Source organism: Penicillium angulare (assembly GCF_028827245.1).
Source record: "Penicillium angulare strain IBT 27051 chromosome Unknown utg000007l_segment0_segment0, whole genome shotgun sequence".
Classification (NCBI taxonomy): Eukaryota; Fungi; Ascomycota; class Eurotiomycetes; order Eurotiales; family Aspergillaceae; genus Penicillium; species Penicillium angulare.
The window spans coordinates 1,256,300-1,270,961 of record NW_026623166.1 but is presented as its reverse complement, the minus strand read 5'-3'; the positions used below and the strand labels follow the sequence as shown (position 1 = coordinate 1,270,961).

Genomic DNA, 14,662 nt, shown 5'->3' with positions numbered 1-14,662 from the left:
AATGGAGAACCTCGTTTCATCTACTGTAACCCCATGCTTATTGGTGGAGACTGAGTTCATGGGCGAATGGAGTGTCTTAGAAGAAATAAAAAAGAAAATGCAGCTATGTCGGATTCTAGACCTGGAGCATGCAATCTATAGAGGGGAACAAGCGCCTATATTAAACAGAACTGGTTCCCATCATTCTTGAACTTTTGAAGAGTAGGAGACTAATAGACAGCAATCGTTTCTTAACTTGTTATTTTATTTGTTGGTGTAAAGGACTGGTGCCTTTCACTTGTTTCATTCTCTTTGTTTGTTACTTTTTCTACCTAATTCCCAAGGTTGCTAACTCACTCACTTTCGGCTTTGGATTGTTTACTATTTCTCGCGCTGTTTATTTTCTTTCTTTCACTCTCCACCATCTTTACCATCTCACTCTCCCCATTCCTTTCCCACTTCGGTTTCTCTTCTCTAAGACATTCAAGGATCTTCGTCTTGTCCTACGCTCGTTCTGTCCTGTGCCTTGTGTTGCATCCGCTTCATAAAGTAGATCCTCCTCCTGACTGTCATTTGATATCCACACCTTCTTGACTTCTTTCGTTGTCAACCACCGTCAAGATGAAGGGACTTATTTCCCTCATCGTCGCTCCTCTGTTGGTGCTTACCAACGCCCGCGCTCTTGTACGTGTCCCCAATATCAACAAAGATGTCCCCTCACTAACATCCTCCCAGTACCGGGACACTGATGAGTCCCCCTCTATCCTGGTATCTCGTAGCAATGAGTGCTCTGTCGACCAGAAGAATGGCCTCGACTGGTCCACCCTCTCCACCGGATCTTTCTCCAGCTACGCAGGCTTCAGCTTCACTGGATTCATTGCCAGCAACAAACGCGGTGTATGTCCTCACTTATCTCACCTACCCCCTCCATACGATTTCTATTGCTAATGATTATGTCTAGGCAAAATCAATCACTGCCAAAGCCACCAAGTTTGGTGATTCTGCACCTCAATTCTCCTCTACGTCTGGTACCGAGTTCTCAATTGACACTATCCAACTCTCTGCTTCCAAGGTGATCAACCTAAATATCATCTACTACATGGAAAACGGTGATACTTGCCAGACCTCTGCCTTGATCTTTAAAAAAGCGACAACTGTCTCCGATAATAAGTGTGGTGGTGCCGTGTCCGTCCACTTCGAGCTTGCCGAGAATAACGAACATGACAGTGCTGAGTTCGGTATCGAGTCTATTGCCTTTGACTGCGATGGAGTTTCCACCGATGCTTCTTCTGCCAGTGAACTGAGAAAGCGTCAATACTCTGCCTCTTATGCTGTCACTGCTGTTCAGACCTCGGACTCTGCCACTGGTAGCAACCAGGTCGAGGTTGTCCCTCATGGTTCCGTTGATGGCAGCCCCGCTAACAAAGCTGTTGGATCGAGCGAGGCTGTTGGTACTTCTGCTACCAGCACACCCGTCGCGCCAAATGGAGATGGTGCATCGACCAGTGCCCCTGCCGTGCCAAACCAAAGTGTTACCCCCACTAGCGCACCGGCTGCAGACTCATCAAGCTCCTCTGGCCCTGCTGTCGTTCAGCAAACCAGTAATTCTTCCAGCCCAGCTGGCCACTCTGACTCTACTTCGAGCGTGGCAGCAACTAGCGCACCAGCTGGTTCAGAGCATTCAAGCTCTGTTGCTCCAAAATCGCCTGCAGCCGACACCCAGTCCAGCTCTGCTACGCCTATAGCTGGTGGATCCTCAAGCTCCCAAGGACCCTCTTCTCCCGCGGCCGCTGCGACCTCATCAGTCGCTGCCAGCAACTCTGTCGCACATAACCCGCGCTTGACTACTTCGACTGTTTACAGTACCCAGGAAGTCACCATTACGAGCTGCGCAGCAAGCATTACCAATTGCCCGGCTGATTCCACTGTCGTTGTTACCTCCACTATCGCAGTTTCTACTACAGTTTGTCCTGTGACAGAAACCGAGACCCAGACTGCTCTAGCAGCCGGAACTACTTCTGTCGTACCTGCATCTAGTGGTGTTTCTCCTGAGTCTTCGCCCGCTCCCTCGCATAGCTCGGCTGCTTCCTCCCTACCGACCCCTATTTCTACTACTGGGTCCTCGTCACGTGGGTCTTCTACATCCAAGCACCCTGCTTCGGTTACTGCATCTCCAAGCAAGTGGACTACCTCAACGGTTTATACTACTAGTGAAATTACTATTACCAGCTGCGCAGCAAGTATCACCAATTGCCCCGCAGATTCTACCATTGTGGTCACTTCAACCATTGCTATTTCCACTACTGTTTGTCCGGTTACCGAGACCGAGACTCAGACTGCCCCAGGTAAAACCTCAACTTCAACTCTCCCTGGGTCTACAGGCGTCTCTCCTGTCTCCTCGCCTGCCGGATCACATAGCTCTGGCTCAGGCTCTGTTGTTGTCTCCAAGACAAATTCTGGGTCTGTTGCTCAATCCACCGCGCCGGCCACCACATCTTCCCCTAGCAAGTGGACTACTTCAACGGTCTATACTACTAGCGAGATAACAATTACCAGCTGTGCCGCCTCGATCACCAATTGCCCTGCCGATTCTACCACAGTGGTCACCTCGACAATTGCTATCTCCACTACTATTTGCCCGGTAACCGAAACCGAGACTCAGACTGCCCCAGGTAAAACCTCAACTTCAACTCTCCCTGAGTCTACAGGCGTCTCTCCCGTCTCCTCACCTGCCGGCTCACATAGCTCTGGCTCTGTCGTTGTCTCTAAGACAAATTCTGGATCGTCTCATTCTACCGCTCCAGCAGTCACAGCTTCGCCTAGCAAGTGGACAACTTCTACAGTTTATACTACCAGCGAGATTACTATTACCAGCTGTGCCTCCACAGTTACGAACTGCCCTGCAGACTCTACCACAGTGGTAACTTCGACAATTGCTATCTCTACCACCATTTGTCCAGTGACAGAGACAGAGACTGCCCCAGGTAAAACATCGACCTCTACTCTCCCTGAGTCTACCGGTGTGTCTCCTGTCTCCTCGCCCGCCGGCTCGCATAGCTCTGCCTCAGGCACGGCATCTAGCACTAGTACTGGATCTGTTGTTGTGTCCAAGACAAATTCTGGGTCTATTGCTCAATCCACCGCGCCGGCCACTACAGCCTCGCCCAGCAAATGGACGACGTCTACTGTGTACACTACCAGTGAGATTACCATTACTAGCTGTGCTGCATCGGTAACCGACTGCCCCGCAGGTTCTACTGTCGTGGTTACATCTACCATCCCGATTTCGACTACTGTGTGCCCTGTCACTGAGACAGAGACTGCCCCAGGTAAAACATCAACCTCCACTTTGTCTGAATCTATCGGTGTCTCTCCTGAGTCTTCACCCGCTCCCCAGTCTACTGGTACTCCTATCCCGGCGCAGAGTACCCACACTGGTACACCTGTTTCTCCAGAGTCCACCGTTACTGTTGTGACTTACACTACTACTACATGGTGCCCAGTCACAGCCACTCAGACCTCTGGAGGTTCTACCTACGTCACTACTTCTAGCAGTGCCTCAACTATTGTTATTACTTCCACCTCGACCATTGCTACCGAGGTCAGCTCGGCTCCTGCGTCTACTATCACCCCTGAAGTTAGCGCTGGATCTACCACTGTTCCCCAGGGCTCTATAGTTACTGTCGTGACTTACGAGACCACAACCTGGTGCCCAGTTACAGCTACCGAGACCACTGGCGGTTCAACAGTTACCCATGTTACTAGTACCCCTTCGACCATCATAGTCACCACGACTTCGACTAGACCCGCGGAGACCTATACAGCTACTGTGACCACACCCGTGGGTGTCAGTGCAGGTTCGACCTCTGTGACCCCCGAAGAATCCACCACCACGGTACCAGCCCAACACACCGTGACAGGGACTAAGACAGAGCACGCAAGTTCGACATCATCATTGGATGTTGTGCCCGGCGGGCCCAGTGCTGGCTCTACCCCAGGATCCCCAGAGTCAACAATCACTGTTGTGACATACACTACTACAACATGGTGTCCAGTCACGGCCACTCAGACATCCGGTGGTTCTACCTATGTAACTACATCCAGCAGTGCCTCAACTGTAGTTATTACGTCCACATCAACCATTTGCACTCAATGCTCGGCGGAAGCCACTACATCCGTTTCCGAAACCATTCCGCCTGAAACTACCGTGATAGAGACTCACTCGGTTCCAACTGGAGCAGGTGCTGGCGCGACAACAGTTGTTCCTGCGGATTCTACCACGGTCATTACCTACACCACAGTAACTAGCTGCCCTGTGACCAACACAGTAACTTCCGGTGGTACTACGTCACTTGTGACCTCCCATACGGCTTCTACTGTCACTCTGACTTCGACATCGACTGTATGCACCAAGTGTGTCGGAGGAGGTGGTGGATCTGAGGCGACATCTACTTCAACTCCTGCGTCGACATGCCCTACCAGCTTCGCACAGTGCATCAAGACATGGTTGAAAGAGGAGACCAATTGTACCTCTATCACATCAACAAGCTGTTACTGCCCTAACAGTAAGCTCACCGACAAAGTTCAAAGCTGCATCGAGTCGTGGGGCGGCTCACAAACCGAGATCAACTCGGCTCTCTCCTGTTTCGCCGGAGTTTGCGCCAAATGGGTGCCCGAAAACCCAGGTATCGTGACCAACATCCCTCCCACCTCGTCAGGTACAGGTACAGGCGCCGTAGCTACAACCGCAGCCCTGGCCCCTTGCACTACAATTACATACTCAACCTGGACTGTCACCGTGCCCCAAGTGACCTTTGTCACCTCGACTGCGTACGGTACATCTCCATCCGTCGGTATTGTGCCCGGCAAGACCCCAAGTGGCCTTCGATCTTCTCCGGCTAGAAGCAGTACCCCCTACCGTCCTGGTTCCAGTGCAACTGCATCTCCAAGCTACACTCCTTTCAATTCTGCGCCGACTGTGTCGAATCCTGCCTTTTCGAGCGTTCTACTTGGCTTCTTAGCCTCATTCTTTGCACTTATCTTCTAGATTTTCTTTCCTTTCTTTCTTTTTCTGATTCTTTCTTTCGAAAATGGATACCTGGCAGCGTGGAGCAATATGAATGGCTGCTTTTTCTTTCTTTCTTGATCTACGGGGGATTCCTTGATGTACTGTAATATTTGAGTTAGGAGGATTTAATCAAAGTGAATACCCATCGTTAATCTGTTCTCCGAGAATACTTCCTGGAAGTAGCAAGAATATCGAATGAGTCTTGGTGATATATCCAGTAGGAAGACAAGTAAGAGAACAAGTAGGAGGATATTTATTAAGACAATGAGAAAGACGTCATATTATAAACTAGAGAGTCACCACTAAGAAATGTAGAAGGGGAAGATGATCCTATTGTCTGTAACAGGTCCCGCGACGCAGAAAAACCGATGTCCCATTGGAATAAATACACAAATAAATTTATAAAAGCTGGTACGCTCGTTCATACTCGTCCATCGAGTTGTCTATTCTCATTTGAACCTTGACGGGGATAGGGGATAGGTAGGTCTCTCAAATAATTCAACTCGCCGTAAACTGAAGGAGCGCGTGTGAAAATCACCAAGTCATGCCCTATCGTGACATGAGGTTGAGCCACATGTGCCTCTTCTTGTGAAGAACTGTTGAGCATCGTCTATAAAGGTCGTCGTCTTTCATTTCCATGACTTATTTTGTTGGATTTGCTGGGTTCAAGTTGAGTTATAGGAATTCGTAGTGGGAGTGGAGAGATGTAAGAAGAAGAATTCTTCTAGGCAGCAGAGTCCTTAAATAGTAGTCGTGCGTAGTGAAAGAAGTAAAGAGTCCTTGTTCAAGTAAAAGTAGTTACGTGATATGAATGTTGCTAGGACGCGTCGTGATCAGTAGCTTGGAATATTTTAATGAGTTTATTAAAAAAGAAAGAAGGTTTTTACCTTAAGGATGAATCTTAAAATAGTACTAGTAGGGTTGAAGCTCCCGAGGTTAATTTCGCAATATTCCCTAAGCCTGGACTCTACCTAAAAGGAATCTTATTACTAGTAGTATAGGACGATCCTAGTTCACAGACAGGATATCTGGATGGGTGTGGGTGTTGCTTCCCTCTACAAGAGGTATTGTGGTTTTCTGCCAGTGCCAGTATAAAATGAACTAAGGCAGGCTTTCTCCCTCTGGATGTTATGCTAGTCCCCCGTACACTCCTTCGTCTTCAAAGGAATAGAACTGTGCAAGTAGACAACAATTGAAATAATCTAATCATAAATCCTGATGAGATAAACTATAAACTGGAGGATCCGCTTTCTCAACCGGAACTCCCCATTCCTCCGAGAGATCCCTAATACGATACCCCGTAAACACCCCAACATTATCCTCAATAGATTTCAACAATCGAATAACCCTCTCTCTATCTTTCGAATCTGACAAACACCGCCCAGCAAGATAAAGCGGGTGTATCATATATTTCTGCACAGGAATACCAGGCATACCATTTGCTATAGCAATAATCTCCCTCGCATGCTGATTAAGATCACGTTGTAACGAGTTATAACTACTCAAGAGATCAGTAGATTCGTCTTGTTGCGCCGCGAGAAAAAGATCTCGTGGCTGATTAACCAGCAACATTATTTTTGCCATGTGATAAAATGCCATGGTGATGGCACATGTATCTGATCCGAACCAGATTTCTGGAACCGGGTCTGAAAATTCGTGCGTGATTGGGGAGAGGAACTCGGTTGATAGTGCTTGGAGCCATTGTGTGAGTTCTCTGTCTAGGTGCGTCCAGTTTATCAAGGATCCGTTGTCATGATTGATAATCTGGCCGAGGATTCGGATGAGGGCTTTCAGGAAGATGGGAACTTGGTCTTGTTCGTCGATATTATCGAGTATTAAGTCGCCAACGTTGTTGATTGGGAGATTCATTCTTTGCCAAAAAATGGCATCATCTGGCCGTAGGCGACATTGTTTTCTTAGGACCACTGTAATTAATATTAGCATAAGTCATTCAGAAAGGTTAATTTCGAACACGCACAGCTGTTCAAAATGTCGTCTAGAGCAGAATACCAAAATGCTGTTTCTAATGCTCTTGATGCTTGAGGAACCCCGCATGTATCAGGATAGGTAACTGGGAGAAATATGAGTGGCCCGGTCAATTTGATAACACCGTCTAGATGACCACTCCATGCCCGCATGGTAGCATTCAGATCCTCATAAACACAGAGAACACAAGCAGATAGAGCTCGAAGAAGAGACGATGCGTATCCATTCTCACCCAGAGTATCCTCATTATCCTTATCATCATTTTTAGTAGAGTGGTAAATATCGCTAGGAGAGAGATGGGAAGTGGAATTTGGAGTTTGGGAGATTTGCTGTGCCATTAACAAAATTGCTTTTTCATAATACTTTGCCCCGTACCAGGTGAAGTGAATATTTGGTTCGACTTCCAGAAGTTTGGAAGCTGTAATCTTTGACTGAGGCGTGTTGTTGGTTGCTTTAGTTGAATCTTTCATCTGGCCCAACTGTTTGGCTGCAACGGCACAGGCAGAGTATCGAAATAGTTGGCTTTGACTAGCAAGTTGAACGACATGCTGGCTGAAATATGATCGGTGATTTGTGAATATGTCCATCCATTTTCCTGGTCCTTCTGAAAAATGGCGGAGAAAGAAGCCGACCTCTATGCGATCCTGATCGTTCTCTTCCAAGAAGAATTCGGGGAGGGTGGATTTGTGGGTAAAGGAGTGCCTAGTTCCTCTTTTGTTGGGATTGGGAACAATTGGACTGGAGTGAGAGTACAAAGAGCGCTTTGATCGAGTAGATGTTCTTTTGATAGTCCCAGATGAATTACCCGGAGGCGGTAGTTGGCTTTTTACAGGGGTTGAATGTTGAGGCTGCGTAGGCGAATTTGACAATACAGTTGTTGTTTGGCAATCTTCATTATCCGAATTAATGATTCGAGTTTTCTTGACTGATATTTGAAAGAAATGTGTCAGCAAAGCTGGCCTATTTTTTAAGGATAAAACGATGCAGAAAAAAGTACAACTCGACCTACTAGCCTGAGTGAGTGGGCTTCGGGTTTCGGCGGAACTATCTTTACTAGCGGGCGAGTCAGGCCAGGGGCGAGGAGAATGAGTTTCTGGCACCTCCGCACCCGGAGAAGATACAAAGGTCCCAGGGGTGAAAGAAACAGGCCGAAAGAGTCCATCGATGATGCCGCAATCACGTCCTTTGATGCGACATTGTGTGCACTGGGGTTTTTTCTCATCGCACTTGATCTTGCGTGTGCGACATTCTGGGCTATTAATGATGTGAGAAGCTATCTATGAAACAACCGAGTTTGGTATGGGGTCGCTTACCAGCCTTTACGGGAGCGATTGATCCTGCGTGGTGCTTGCTTAGATCGGGACGAGGCTCCGTTGCGGGATTCGGGGTTGGGGTTCATCTTTTGGACGTGTTTGAGGGCTTGCCGGGGGCATGCAAGGCATTTTGCGCCACTTTTTCATAAATAAAATACGTCGAAGACGAATGCCTCCTGGCGTGGGGTTGGAGATGGCCGGGATGTTTTCGTTTTCTGGACGTTCAACCAGAGTCGATGAGTTGATGTACTGGACCCCGCAATGTTTACCAAATCCGGTAACATTGCCGATGATCTGCCGATATTTCTGCTGCCATTTACATGTCCAAAGGTCTACATACAGGGTCTGAATTGTTGTGATCATTATATCATTGTACAGAAAATGTGATGGTGCTAGAATGTTTCTACAAAGGTTAGGATTTATTCCTGGGTGTTGGCTATGAAGATATCTCAATAATGTTTCCGACATCTAAAAATAACATTCAAACGTCCGTCAGGATATAATATTGCGTACACATAAAGAAATTATTCAATAGTATAGATGTGATGAGTCGCTATATTGGTTCAGTGAATTTAATCTTGTTCGAGTCTTGAAAGACTCGAGACTCGAGTAAAGCCCTCAGTACATAATCATGAGACCGTAAATAACTATGTGTCATCTTGAGCTAGGACTCTTTATTCTTGCTGTCTTCTTTTATAAATTCTTTGTTTTATGAAACCCCAGCTTCATTTCGTTGAATGATTAAAATTGAAATCCTGAATTCATTCTATATACTCCTGAATACTACCTGGGCACTGAGACCTACATTTTGATACAATCTTGTCACTTTCTTTAGCTATTCCCCTTTGTTGAATCACTGTATATAGCTGGAACTATGGCTTTGAATGACTAAATGAAGTACTGAAGCCTCCAGCGGTCGAGATATAAAAGCTTCACGGTTCTTTATTCCCATGGTTTCTGATTATCAACAGCATTCAAATACAAGGTCTTCAAGCACTCGCGAAATAGCCATCTAGAACTCTTCATTTTCGTATATACTAACACAATCGGAGCCCTTATTGCAGACTTGTATCTTAGCACGCGAATTTCAGTTATTCAAAATGTGGCGTACCTGTTGGGGCTGCGCCTCTGGTTGTTTCCAATGTCAAGGTCCAATGTGGCGGCACTGTCTGGGTTGCGCTTTTCCAGGTTGTTTTCATTGCGGTGGCTTGGAATCTTCAGCTTCTTCTTTAAATATTATTTCACCTGCACAAACACCTAAGGGCTCTGTGCATGCTCACTCTGTTGGCTCTCCCCAATATACTCCTCAGGGCTCTATCTATGCCCACTCTGCCCACAACACACCCTTCAGTGCTCTGTTTTTACTCACTCTGCCGGCTCTCCGCAGTATACCCCCCCGTGGCTCTGTCTATACCCGCTCTGTCGGCTCTTATGCGTCCAGTATTGCCGAGCACCTTTCTATTCAGAGAAGTTTCTCTACGGGCGCTTCAGCCAGTAGTAGTCAGATTTTCCCCCCTTATCACCCCTATGGTTGGCTCAATGATTTTGGTTGGCTTGCGGCAGAGGGTGTTGATCCCGCCAGTATGGTACTTGCACCATCCGAGAGCTCCTCCATCTTCCCTCCGGATGACGATGGTGTCCCTTACTATTTTAAGCTTGATGGTGATTATGATAACTTCGCTGCTTATGAAGCAGCAGGAAAGCAGCGTCGACTTTGGATCGCAAATGAACCTAACCAGCCTCCATGCTTCGTCAACCCATCTACACATACTATTCAGAGCCTTGCGAATGCAGGCTATAATTTTTTCGTAACAATTGAAGACCCCCCAGTGGAATACTTTGGCAACCAGTTCGAGGAACTGCAAATCCCTCTAAACCACACCGCTAATGCTCCGCTTTTTAGCCGTGCTGGTATCCATGGCCCATCCGTCGGAACGATGGTACATGTTGGACCAGGGGTCCTTGTCATAAGCCTTTTAAACCGCGATGGCGTGTACTCCACTGAGGCGAAACCGATTCCCCATACTTCCTCTCTTATGCAAGCCTCGTATCAGAATTTTCATCATATAGATACTCTTCGACACGTTTTTCTCTGGGCAGTTACCAACCAAGACACCTTCGCCTTTCTCCACCGATTCCTATATACTGCAGAACACGGCCTGCGGTGGCCTTCTGAAGAGCCAAGAAGTTTTGAGTATGGCTCACCTGAGTTTGATGGCCTTCTAGGCACTCGCCTCGGCAAATTGATTTGTTATCTGGTTCTGGAGGCTTGGCCACGAGGCACTCGACGCATCACTCGAGTTGTTACCTATAGTGGCCCTACAGGCTCAGAAGGCTTTATGCGATTTGACATTGAGCCTGTTGTCTAAGTAAAAGAGAAGTGGCTGCAGTGGTATTCCTTCCCGTGGCATTGCATTTTCCTTTCTGACTGTTCAAATTGGCTAGAGAGTTCCATCAAAGGGTTCGATTTACTGAGGCAATTTATTGAAATAGGGCGAATAGATAGCGTTGAAATTATTGAAATTATATGTATCATTTTCAAGTTTTCTTTACTCCATATTGAGCCAGTAATATCTCTTGAGCATACCTATATGACTTCAGGGCGAGTAAGATTGTAGGATCTTCACTAGTATGTATGGGTGTCTCGTTCCGAGACTAGTACTCTCCACTATGGAGCAATGCCTCCCCTCGACTCCGTCCTGTATTCCCCACTTCCGAATCAGTTTTAGCCCCCACATAAGCGGTTTCATATTCTGTCCAATGAAAAGGCTTCTGATCTCTTAATACCTACGTGTCATACTTCACATTCTGTAGATCTTTCTTCAGCATTCGAATAAATTCTTGTAAGCAAGAGGAGACTCAGAATATTTAAGAAGGGCACATTGGAAGCTCCCAAAGCCGAATTAATAACTTCAAGACAACAACCAACCATGGCTTACACTATCTACGATGGCTTTGTCCTCCAGGCAAAGCGTACTCTAACCACCCTCTCTGACATCATTCACAAGGCCGAGGAACACCCAGATGCCTCCAAATTTCCAACCAGCCGACTTTATCCCGATATGAGGACGCTCAGCTACCAAGTGGCAGCATCGACAGTCCAAACCCTGATGGTCATGGCTAAACTCACCAATCAACCGTTTCCAGATTTCGCCCCCGATGATGTCGTGTACACATACCCTGAGATGTACGAACGCATTGAGAGTACTCTGAAGGTCATTAACGAGGCCGACAAAGACTATATCATTGAGCATGCCGGAGAGGTTCAACTTGTGAAACTTGGACCATTTGAACAAGATTTGAGTGGATATGCATTTGCGTCGATGATGCAGGCCAATATCTTCTTCCATGTTTCAACTGCCTATGGTATTCTGCGGAAGGAGGGTGTCCCATTGGGAAAGCGGGACTTCATTACCCCATTCTTTACTGTGAAAGCGTAATTGGAAACTGGCGAGATATTTTGTTGGGCTTTTCAAGTTTGAAAACAACCGAGGCTATGAAGTGCATCTACGTTCATCTTCAAGTTTATACGGATGTGTCATCGCATACAGTGAAATCGTCACACTCACATACATTGAATCCAACAAGACCGGTCTTCGATTAAGAAATTTATTGTATTGACTGTAAATTAAGATGGTGAAGAGCTCTGCTTTTGAATTGCCAAAAAAATAAAACAAAAACAAAGGCTGGCGGCGTAGTCATTCTTAATATAATTATTACTTCTCTCATTCATGCAGATCGGCTTACGGCGGACATTGGGTGACAGAGTTCACTATTAGAAACGAGAACACATCGAACAACAGAGATCTTTCCGATAACTGAAGTCGTTCCATGATTAGAATAAACACAATTAGCTCAAATCAAAAAGCTATTCGCGCTTGTGGGGCGTTATGAGCGGGGTAATATGAAGCTGGGGGCGGTTTCAGTTCAATGCGCAGTGAGGCCAACAACTGGGGCCATTTTGACATTCCCAGCCTTACCAATGGCAGTCATCCTTTTCTTTCTACTGCGAGCTCTGTTCAAAGCCGGATTTGATCCCTGTAGAAATGCAATGCCAGGCTAGTTAAAAAGAGGGGCCTTGCCCACGACAGCTTGGACATTATTCCCCTCGTCCACAAATTTCAGTCCAGAGCCCCCTTTCCAGCACCCAACTAAACACCAATTATGGCTATAAGTGCAGCAAATGCCGTCAGTGAATTGAAGCTTGCATTACCTGGACAGAACAAAGTGATATCTCCAGATGCGGCATCTGAGTATGAGGAGAATGTTGCACGTCCCTGGTCGCAGACTTGTTGGACCTCAGCCGCTGGCTATGTATTCCTGAGTAATACTCAAGAGCTGACGAAAGCACTTGAGATTGTCAAAAAGTCAGGATCAAAGTTCACCATCCGTACGACTGGTCACAATCCCAACTATGGCTTTAGTAGCGCAGATGAGACCTCTGTTGTTCTTGATATCCGCCAGCTTAGTTCAAAGGAGCTTAGTTTGGATAAGACTGTTGCTCAAGTTGGAAGTGGAAGTACTTGGGGTGAGGTGTATACTTGGCTGGAGGAACAGAAGTTATCTGCCATTGGAGGCCGAGATCAAGACGTTGGAATAGGAGGGTTTCTTCTCGGAGGTATCTAGATCTTACTGAATTTCTGAACCTCAGTCTAAAAGACTTTGTAAGCTAATTTATTCAAGGTGGAATGGGAGCTTTGCCTAATTTACATGGCCTTGGAGCAGACGGCATCAAGAACTTTGAGGTAAATCAACCGAGCATATCAATTATCCCTGATCCGCATCTCATGGTATGCGTAAATAGGTGCTCTTAGCAGATGGCCAATTAATCAACTCGAACTCGAAAGAGAATTCTGACCTCTACCGTGCTCTCAAGGGTGGCGGCTCTAACTTTGGTATGTGCTATTCTATGGCTATCAACTACTGAGGTCGTCAAAAACAAATAAAAGCAATTTTTAACAAAAAGCAGGCATTGTGACGAGATTTGATCTTGAAACCCACCCATTAATCAATATTCAGTATACAATCAACCTTTACAAGGCAGAAAGTTATATCGAAATCATCAAAGCAACAATTGCCGTCCAAGAGGCCATGGAAGCTGATCCAAAAATTGGCCTATTCACCAATTTTAACAATGGATTTGTCGCCGTTGGATTGTTCTACGCAGATACCCCTGTTGAGAGACCTTCAGCCTTTAAGCCATTTGACAAACTTGACCAGGAGAGCTTGATGATGGCAGCTGTTCCTACTACGAACGGCACAATTTTGTCGCTGGCCCGAGCTATGGGCATGGTACATGCAGAGACTAAGAAGTAAGCATACGAAAGCCTGTTAGATTAAGATCCAAAGTTCTTTCAGAAGCTCATCTACGATAGGCGATTCGTCGGCTCGGTAACCACAGGATTCTCACAAGATCTCTATGAAGAGATTCACAAGCTCTGGACTGAGACCTGCAAGAGCCTCCCTGCCGACCATGTACTACATTATACTATCCAGCCATTTGGAAAGGGTGGCTTACAGGCAGGAAAGGATCGCGGAGGAAACATCATGGGCCATGAAGATGCTCCTCAATGTTGTAAGTTATGTTGGCGTTCTCTTCTATCTATTCCTGGGTGGTAAAAATAGGCTAATCCAATAACACACTGCAGGGTGGGTCTTTACCTGTGAATGGCCCAATGAGGGGAATGATGATGCTGCGAAGAAAGCAGTTGACACTATGATAGAGACTGTGCAGTCTTTGGCTAAAGAAAGAGAACTGCTTCTCAACTTTCAGTGCATGAGTTTTGCTTCTTGCTCCCAGAAGGTCCTGGGTAGCTACGGAGCCGAAAATGTCAAGAAGATGCAGGAGGTCGCAGCCAAATATGACCCGGAGGGCGTCTTCCAGAGGCTACAGTATGGTGGCTTTTTGTTGCGGGACAATGTCTAAATACCGTTAGCCTCTCCAGAGGAGGGGGCGATAGAAGATTTAGTCTTGTTAATCTCCACGGTTCTTCGGGGTTTCCTTCTGCTCCTGCTGCTCAATGCGATAAATTAGACCTTCAATTTGTATATGTGGTATCTATAGAATTGAACATGGAGAGAAAAGGATTGGAGTAGATGAGGGAACGGAATAAAAGAGGAAATATGAAAAAGGCTCGCCGGAGGAAGATGCTACATGTGAACCTCATGGCAGCTTAGAAGAGACAGGGGCGTGAAAGCGTATAGATAGAGAGTTGCCACACAGTTGACAGAAAATAGAAAATAGAAAACAAGCGAAAAAGATCACGCGACGCCAATTCTGTCCTATCCTATCCGATATGATCCCATGTAGCAAATC

At 46.5% G+C, this 14,662-nt stretch overlaps 5 protein-coding genes across 5 annotated transcripts; 4 read left to right on the top strand and 1 right to left on the bottom strand.

The window, feature by feature from the left end:
• Positions 1–600: 600 nt before the first annotated feature.
• N7478_009745 (extracellular serine-threonine rich protein) lies at positions 601–5,026 on the top strand (the record flags this gene model as incomplete). The annotated part of the gene is made up of 2 exons (XM_056925959.1): positions 601–876; positions 941–5,026. 2 exons carry the CDS (start codon positions 601–603, stop codon positions 5,024–5,026), a joined length of 4,362 nt encoding a protein of 1,453 aa, XP_056775329.1.
• A 1,227-nt stretch (positions 5,027–6,253) lies between these two features.
• Positions 6,254–7,620, bottom strand: N7478_009744 (uncharacterized protein; the record flags this gene model as incomplete). Its single annotated transcript, XM_056925958.1, has 2 exons — positions 6,254–6,972; positions 7,026–7,620. 2 exons carry the CDS (start codon positions 7,618–7,620, stop codon positions 6,254–6,256), a joined length of 1,314 nt encoding a protein of 437 aa, XP_056775328.1.
• A 2,309-nt stretch (positions 7,621–9,929) lies between these two features.
• On the top strand, positions 9,930–10,715 carry N7478_009743 (uncharacterized protein; the record flags this gene model as incomplete). Its single annotated transcript, XM_056925957.1, has 1 exon — positions 9,930–10,715. One exon carries the CDS (start codon positions 9,930–9,932, stop codon positions 10,713–10,715), a length of 786 nt encoding a protein of 261 aa, XP_056775327.1.
• A 561-nt stretch (positions 10,716–11,276) lies between these two features.
• Positions 11,277–11,786, top strand: N7478_009742 (DUF1993 domain-containing protein; the record flags this gene model as incomplete). The annotated part of the gene is made up of 1 exon (XM_056925956.1): positions 11,277–11,786. The coding sequence occupies one exon, from the start codon at positions 11,277–11,279 to the stop codon at positions 11,784–11,786; it is 510 nt and encodes a 169-aa protein (XP_056775326.1).
• Positions 11,787–12,510: 724 nt separating this feature from the next.
• N7478_009741 (FAD-binding oxidoreductase) lies at positions 12,511–14,272 on the top strand (the record flags this gene model as incomplete). The annotated part of the gene is made up of 6 exons (XM_056925955.1): positions 12,511–12,964; positions 13,030–13,091; positions 13,151–13,241; positions 13,316–13,638; positions 13,696–13,921; positions 13,995–14,272. The coding sequence occupies 6 exons, from the start codon at positions 12,511–12,513 to the stop codon at positions 14,270–14,272; spliced, it is 1,434 nt and encodes a 477-aa protein (XP_056775325.1).
• Between the last annotated feature and the right edge of the window lie 390 nt (positions 14,273–14,662).